General features: G+C 55.8%; 1 protein-coding gene across 5 annotated transcripts in view; it reads right to left on the reverse strand.

Moving 5' to 3' along the window:
• Nucleotides 1-137: 137 nt before the first annotated feature.
• The window catches only part of LOC310824869 (multivesicular body subunit 12B-like), a gene marked incomplete at its 3' end in the record, with an annotated part of 9,272 nt that continues 1,909 nt past the window's right edge, over nucleotides 138-7,500 (reverse strand). For 2 of the 5 annotated variants that reach the window (XM_083698126.1, XM_083698123.1), the window contains exons 2-5: nucleotides 3,474-3,593; nucleotides 3,141-3,248; nucleotides 2,587-2,683; nucleotides 138-271 (exon numbers count right to left, since the gene is read on the reverse strand). In XM_083698126.1, coding sequence (XP_083554252.1) covers nucleotides 138-271; nucleotides 2,587-2,683; nucleotides 3,141-3,248; nucleotides 3,474-3,587 — 453 coding nt within the window. In that variant the 5' untranslated portion in view covers nucleotides 3,588-3,593. Of the gene's footprint in view, nucleotides 272-2,586; nucleotides 2,684-3,140; nucleotides 3,249-3,473; nucleotides 3,594-4,669; nucleotides 4,767-5,936; nucleotides 6,041-7,500 lie in introns of those variants that run through there. The other 3 variants (XM_083698124.1, XM_083698125.1, XM_083698127.1) reach the window with 3 other exon arrangements.

The following is a 7,500-nucleotide window of genomic DNA, read 5'->3' on the forward strand; positions in this document are numbered from 1 at the left end:
GTTTCTAACATGTTTCCAACAGTGTTATTACCCTATGAAGGTGTACTGTGGTTATGTTTCTAACATGTTTCCAACAGCGTTATTACCCTATGAAGGTGTACTGTGGTTATGTTTCTAACATGTTTCCAACAGCGTTATTACCCTATGAAGGTGTACTGTGGCGGAGCCTGCTTGGACCTGCCCAGGATCCTGATGTCACAGATGGCTGCTTCAGTAGAATCTCTGGGGATGAATTTGATACACAACCTCCTCTTCCTAAAGGCCTGCTCCTCTGTAGAGGGAGGGAGGAGGGGAGGAGGGAGGGGGGGGGGGAGAGAGAGAGTAGTGGGTTAATGCCCTGTAGAAGGCCTGTGCTCTCTCACACACACACACACACACACACACACACACACACACACACACACACAGGTAGAGGTTGTGGGGAGGTAGAGGTAGAGGAGAGGTAGAGGGGAGGTAGAGGTAGAGGGGAGGTAGAGGAGAGGAGAGGTAGAGGGGAGGTAGAGGAGAGGAGAGGAGAGGAGAGGTAGAGGGGGAGGTAGAGGTAGAGGTAGAGGGGAGGTGGAGGTAGAGGGGAGGTAGAGGGGAGGGGAGGTAGAGGGGAGGTAGAGGGAGAGGTAGAGGGGAGGTAGAGGGGAGGGAGAGGTAGAGGAGAGGTAGAGGGGAGGTAGAGGAGAGGTAGAGGGGAGGTAGAGGAGAGGTAGAGGGGAGGTAGAGGGGAGGTAGAGGTAGAGGAGAGGTAGAGGTAGAGGGGAGGTAGAGGAGAGGTAGAGGGGAGGTAGAGGGGAGGTAGAGGGGAGGGAGAGGTAGAGGGGAGGGGAGGGGAGGGGAGGTAGAGGGGAGGTAGAGGAGAGGTAGAGGGGAGGTAGAGGAGAGGGGAGGTAGAGGAGAGGTAGAGGTAGAGGGGAGGGGAGGTAGAGGTAGAGGGGAGGTAGAGGAGAGGTAGAGGGGAGGTAGAGGTAGAGGAGAGGTAGAGGGGAGGTAGAGGGGAGGTAGAGGGGAGGTAGAGGGGAGGGGAGGTAGAGGAGAGGTAGAGGGGAGGTAGAGGAGAGGTAGAGGGGAGGTAGAGGTAGAGGAGAGGTAGAGGAGAGGTAGAGGGGAGGTAGAGGAGAGGTAGAGGAGAGGTAGAGGAGAGGTAGAGGGGAGGTAGAGGAGAGGAGAGGAGAGGTAGAGGGGAGGTAGAGGTAGAGGGGAGGTAGAGGGGAGGTAGAAGAGAGGTAGAGGGGAGGTAGAGGAGAGGTAGAGGGGAGGTAGAGGTAGAGGGGAGGTAGAGGTAGAGGGGAGGTAGAGGGGAGGTAGAGGAGAGGTAGAGGGGAGGTAGAGGAGAGGTAGAGGGGAGGTAGAGGTAGAGGGGAGGGGAGGTAGAGGGGAGGTAGAGGTAGAGGGGAGGGGAGGTAGAGGGGAGGTAGAGGGGAGGTAGAGGGGAGGGAGAGGTAGAGGAGAGGTAGAGGGGAGGTAGAGGAGAGGTAGAGGGGAGGTAGAGGAGAGGTAGAGGGGAGGTAGAGGGGAGGTAGAGGAGAGGTAGAGGGGAGGTAGAGGAGAGGTAGAGGGGAGGTAGAGGGGAGGTAGAGGAGAGGTAGAAGTAGAGGGGAGGTAGAGGAGAGGTAGAGGGGAGGTAGAGGGGAGGTAGAGGGGAGGGAGAGGTAGAGGGAGGGGAGGGGAGGGGAGGAGGGAGGTAGAGGGGAGGTAGAGGGGAGGTAGAGGAGAGGTAGAGGGGAGGTAGAGGAGAGGGGAGGTAGAGGAGAGGTAGAGGGGAGGTAGAGGTAGAGGGGAGGTAGAGGAGAGGTAGAGGGGAGGTAGAGGTAGAGGAGAGGTAGAGGGGAGGTAGAGGGGAGGTAGAGGGGAGGTAGAGGAGAGGTAGAGGGGAGGTAGAGGAGAGGAGAGGTAGAGGAGAGGTAGAGGGGAGGTAGAGGGGAGGTAGAGGGGAGGTAGAGGTAGAGGGGAGGTAGAGGGGAGGTAGAGGAGAGGTAGAGGGGAGGTAGAGGAGAGGTAGAGGGGAGGTAGAGGTAGAGGAGAGGTAGAGGGGAGGTAGAGGGGAGGTAGAGGAGAGTAGAGGGGAGGTAGAGGAGAGGTAGAGGGGAGGTAGAGGTAGAGGAGAGGTAGAGGAGAGGTAGAGGGGAGGTAGAGGGGAGGTAGAAGAGAGGTAGAGGGGAGGTAGAGGAGAGGTAGAGGTAGAGGGGAGGTAGAGGGGAGGGATGTGGGGAGGTAGAGGTGGAGGTAGAGGTAGAGGGGAGGTAGAGGAGAGGGAGAGGGGAGGTAGAGGTGGAGGTAGAGGTAGAGGGGAGGTAGAGGGGAGGTAGAGGTAGAGGGGAGGTAGAAGAGAGGTAGAGGAGAGGTAGAGGGGAGGTAGAGGGGAGGGAGAGGTAGAGGTAAAGGGGAGGTAGAGGGGAGGGGAGGTAGAGGTAGAGGGGAGGTAGAGGAGAGGTAGAGGAGAGGTAGAGGAGAGGTAGAGGTAGAGGTAGAGGGGAGGTAGAGGTTGAGGGGAGGTAGAGGTAGAGGGGAGGTAGAGGAGAGGTAGAGGGGAGGTAGATGGGAGGTAGAGGGGAGGTAGAGGAGAGGTAGAGGTAGAGGGGAGGTAGAGGGACTTACGTGTGTCCACTGTCTCCTGGATGGGGATGAAGCCCACAGGCAGAGTGTCCTTAATGTCTATGAGCTTCATATCCACCAACACATTACCTAGATGACTCTGTAGAGGGGGAGGGAGGGGGGAGGGAAGGGGGAGGGAGGGGGGAGGACAGCAGGTTAGTGTTGATCAGTAACACTCAGAGCAGCCTGGGTTCTACCACACCTGCACCACTGTTGGAACCTGGGGTACCAGGGTGACCGACTGGGTTTGAACCTGGGTCTCCTGTGCACCACAAGACTGTGTTAGCATGCTGCGCTGAAGCCTGTGGTAGATGGAGGTGTGTGTGTGTGTGTGTGTGTGAGTGAGTGAGTGTCAGTCAGTGTGAGTGTGTGTGTGTGTGAGTGAGTGTCAGTGAGTGTGTCTGTGTGTGTGAGTGAGTGTCAGTCAGTGTGAGTGTGTGTGAGTGAGTGTGTCTGTGTGTGTGTGTGTGTGTGTGTGTGTGTGTGTGTGAGTGAGTGTCAGTCAGTGTGAGTGTGTGTGAGTGTGAGTGTGTGTGTGTGTGTGTGTGTGTACGTACGTTCTCCTTGGAGAAGACCCTGGTGAAGCAGAGATATCGCGTCACCTTGGACTTGAACAGGCCGTCCTTCCACAGGTCAGCATCCAGACCGTCTGTCGTCACACACACCTGGGGGGGCGGAGGGGGGGGGGGGGCGGGCGGGGGGGGGGGTGAGTGGAATTGACCTACACAAGGACTTGTAGGTGTGTTGTCTCTTCCAAACAGTGATTGATTGATGATTGATTGATGATTGATTGATGATTGATTGGTAAATAAAACCTGGTTTGGTTTGTGTTAGCAGTCAGAGATGTGTGTGTGTGTGTGTGTGTGTGTGTGTGTGTGTGTGGTCCTCACCACGTCGTACCCGGCCGGGGCGCGGGTGCGCGAGGCCACCACGCCCACGCCGGTGATGGGGTCCAGGGGGAGGTCCGGCAGGGCGTCTGACAGCTCACGCACCTCAGGCATCATGGGAGTCTGGAGGAGAGACAGAGATCAGCACCAGGGCGGCCCAAGATGCTGGAGGCATGAGCTGGGCCTAGCCTAGCTGAGCCTAGCCTGGGTAGAGACAGTGGTAGCTGGGCCTAGCCTAGCCTAGCCTAGCCTGGGTAGAGACAGTGGTAGCTGGGCCTAGCCTAGCCTGGGTAGAGACAGTGGTAGCTGGGCCTAGCCTAGCCTGGGTAGAGACAGTGGTAGCTGGGCCTAGCCTAGCCTGGGTGGGGACAGTGGTAGCAGTCCCTAGCCTAGCCTAGCCTAGCTTAGCTTAGCCTGGGTAGAGACAGTGGTTGTAGGATAACGTACGGCTCTGTCCTCTCTGCCTCTCTTCAGGCCTGGGGGGGAGGGGGGGGGGCAAGGTGAGTAACGCACTGCCTCAACACACAGCCTTAACACACTAACACACTAACACACAGCCTTAACACACTAACACACTAACACACAGCCTTAACACACTAACACACTAACCCAGCCCTCTGTGTGAAGCCGAGACCAGGACCACTCAAGCGACCACAGCCCCATTCCATCTGTATGACATCACAGAGGCCCAGCAGAACTCAGCAGAACCCCCAGCAGAACCCCCAGCAGAACCCCCAGCAGAACCCCCAGCAGAACCCTCAGCTCCATAACAACACCTCAGGAACAATAACCCCTGTCCCAGAAACACACCAGCACCCTCCACTCACTCTCTCACACACACATACACACCTGGACATGTTGGAACAACGTCTCAGAGAGTCAGACAGACACAGACAGACACAGACAGACACAGACAGACACAGACAGACACAGACAGACACACACACACACACACACGCACGCACACGCACGCACAGCTGAGAGCTAGCAGGGACAGCCTGTCCTCTCTGACAGCATCAGATGTGTGTTTCTTCAGACGTGAGTCAGTGACCATGGAGCAGAAACTGAGATTCCAAACCACCCCTTTATCTTGAGCTGTGCAGAGGCAACAGCAGGCTGGCAGGACCAGGCCTGACCCGGTATCTCAGAACCTTTCATCTGGATTAGAATGATACCCATTCTTTTTTGCTGGGCCCAACCTTTCATTTGGATCAGAATGATTCCGATTCTTTTCTGCTTTCCAGGACCAGATCTATCTGGAACATTTTGAGTAGTACAGGGAAATCATCCAGCTTGATCCCGTCCTGCAAAGCAGAAAAGAATCGGAATCATTCTGATCCAAATGAAAGGTTGGGCCCAGATCAGGAGCTTACTGGTCTCCTGCAGGCCATGTTATTGTACTTCAAACTGATCTGAGATCAGAGGACTACAGCCAGAAACTGATCTGAGATCAGAGGACCACAGCCAGAAACTGATCTGAGATCAGAGGACTACAGCCAGAAACTGATCTGAGATCAGAGGACCACAGCCAGAAACTGATCTGAGATCAGAGGACTACAGCCAGAAACTGATCTGAGATCAGAGGACCACAGCCAGAAACTGATCTGAGATCAGAGGACTACAGCCAGAAACTGATCTGAGATCAGAGGACTACAGCCAGAAACTGATCTGAGATCAGAGGCCAGGAGGGGTTTAGGCTTCAGAGAGCAGAGAATACTCTGGAGGGCTCCTAGGCAACAGAGGCCATCCATAATGCATATCATCTCCAACTATCAGAATTTCACCTGCAGCTGAATCAGAACTATCCAAACACCTCTACTCTGACCTGCTCTACTCTGTCCTGCTCTACTCTGACCTGCTCTACTCTGACCTGCTCTACTCTGACCTGCTCTACTCTGTCCTGCTCTACTCTGACCTGCTGACCTGCTCTACTCTGACCTGCTCTACTCTGACCTGCTCTACTCTGACCTGCTCTACTCTGACCTGCTCTACTCTGTCCTGCTCTACTCTGACCTGACTCTGCTCTGACCTGCTCTACTCTGACCTGCTCTACTCTACTCTGACCTGACTCTGCTCTACTCTGACCTGCTCTACTCTGACCTGCTCTACTCTGACTCTGCTCTACTCTGACCTGCTCTACTCTGACCTGACTCTGCTCTACTCTGACCTGCTCTACTCTGACCTGCTCTACTCTGTCCTGCTCTACTCTGACCTGCTCTACTCTGACCTGCTGACCTGCTCTACTCTGACTCTGCTCTGCTCTACTCTACTCTGACCTCGCGTAGGAGGGAGAGGGGCATCTTGGGAGTTGAAGGCATTGACTTTAATGGGCAATCAGGACTGATCAGGGCATTCAACGGCAGATATCTGGACTCAGAGGTCGTTTTGAAACACGGTTTTTTGTAAATGTGTCGACTATTGAATAATGAAAACAACAAATCCACTGGATTACACAGTAAAACGCACCTTTAAACATCTTTAAACATCTTTAAACTGTCAGAACTCTGGCTTCCCGTCTCACTGCCAACATCATGTGTCTGAGCCTGGTGGGAAACACAAACAAAAGCACCCTTCAGGGGTTGGGTGGTGCTCTGAGTTAGACTAGCCAAGCACAGCAGAGGTACACACACACACACACGGCTGTGCTCTGAGTTAGACTAGCCAAGCACAGCAGAGGTACACACACACACACACGGCTGTGCTCTGAGTTAGACTAGCCAAGCACAGCAGAGGTACACACACACACACACGGCTGTGCTCTGAGTTAGACTAGCCAAGCACAGCAGAGGTACACACACACACACACGGCTGTGCTCTGAGTTAGACTAGCCAAGCACAGCAGAGGTACACACACACACACACGGCTGTGCTCTGAGTTAGGGTAGCCAAGCACAGCAGAGGTACACACACACACACACGGCTGTGCTCTGAGTTAGGGTAGCCAAGCAGAGCCGAGGCAGAGTCACCATGCAGGGTGGTCTGGCTAGTGGCTGTAGCCCCTCTCCCCCCGTAACCCTGCTAGCATAGCGTAGCGTAGCCTAGCTAGGGGCTGCTAGCGTGGCCCAGGGCCAGGCTGAGGGGAGGAAGGGCATCGCCATGGAGACGGAGAGAGACAGGCCTGGCAGAGAAAAGCCAGACGCTGCTGCAGCTCTGCTTACAGTAACATGACACACACACACACACACACACACACACACACACACACAGGAATGTGTTATTACCATGTCTTGTTAGTTTCAGGCCGGTTACCACAGGCTAGTTTAGCAGCTAACGTGGTCCGGCTCGTATTTCCCTGCATTCGTCAGTCAAGTAGCAGCAGAAACGATGTCACAGTCACAACACCAAGACCTGCCCTAACAACAAGAGGGGATAGGCCACTACAACAGGGACTAGGGGAGGAGGGAGGGGGGAGGGGAGGAGGGAGGGGGGGGGGGGGGGAGGAGGGAGGGGGGGAGGGAGAGGAGGAGAGAGGGGAGGGGGGAGAGGAGGAGAGAGAGGAGGAGGGAGGGGGGGAGGGAGGGGAGGGGGGAGAGGAGGGAGGGGGGAGGGGAGGAGGGAGGGGGGGGAGGGAGGGAGGGAGGGAGGGGGGAGGGAGAGGAGGAGGGAGGGGGGAGGGAGAGGAGGAGGGAGGGAGAGGAGGAGGGAGGGGGGGAGGGAGAGGAGGAGGGAGGGGAGGGGGGAGAGGAGGAGGGAGGGAGAGGAGGAGAGAGAGGAGGAGGGAGGGGAGGAGAGAGAGGAGGAGGGAGAGGAGGAGGGGGGGGGAGGAGGGAGAGGAGGAGGCGAAGTGAGAAACTCAAACAAGCGTCTGTTTATCCAGGTGGTGATACTAAGGCAAACGCAGTGAAAAGAAACTACCCAAGTGTTGGCTAGCCCCCCCCCTCCCCCCCCACTATGTCTACACACTCCAACCTAAAAGACGAGGCGTATCCAATATCATCACATGCATTAACCACCTCCTCCTTGACTCAAACCAACTCCACTGGACTCAAACCAACTCTAACCTGCTAATGCATTGTTGTTCCTGGAGAGG

This window comes from Argentina silus, assembly GCF_951799395.1.
Source record: "Argentina silus genome assembly, contig: scaffold_624, whole genome shotgun sequence".
NCBI lineage: Eukaryota > Metazoa > Chordata > Actinopteri > Argentiniformes > Argentinidae > Argentina > Argentina silus.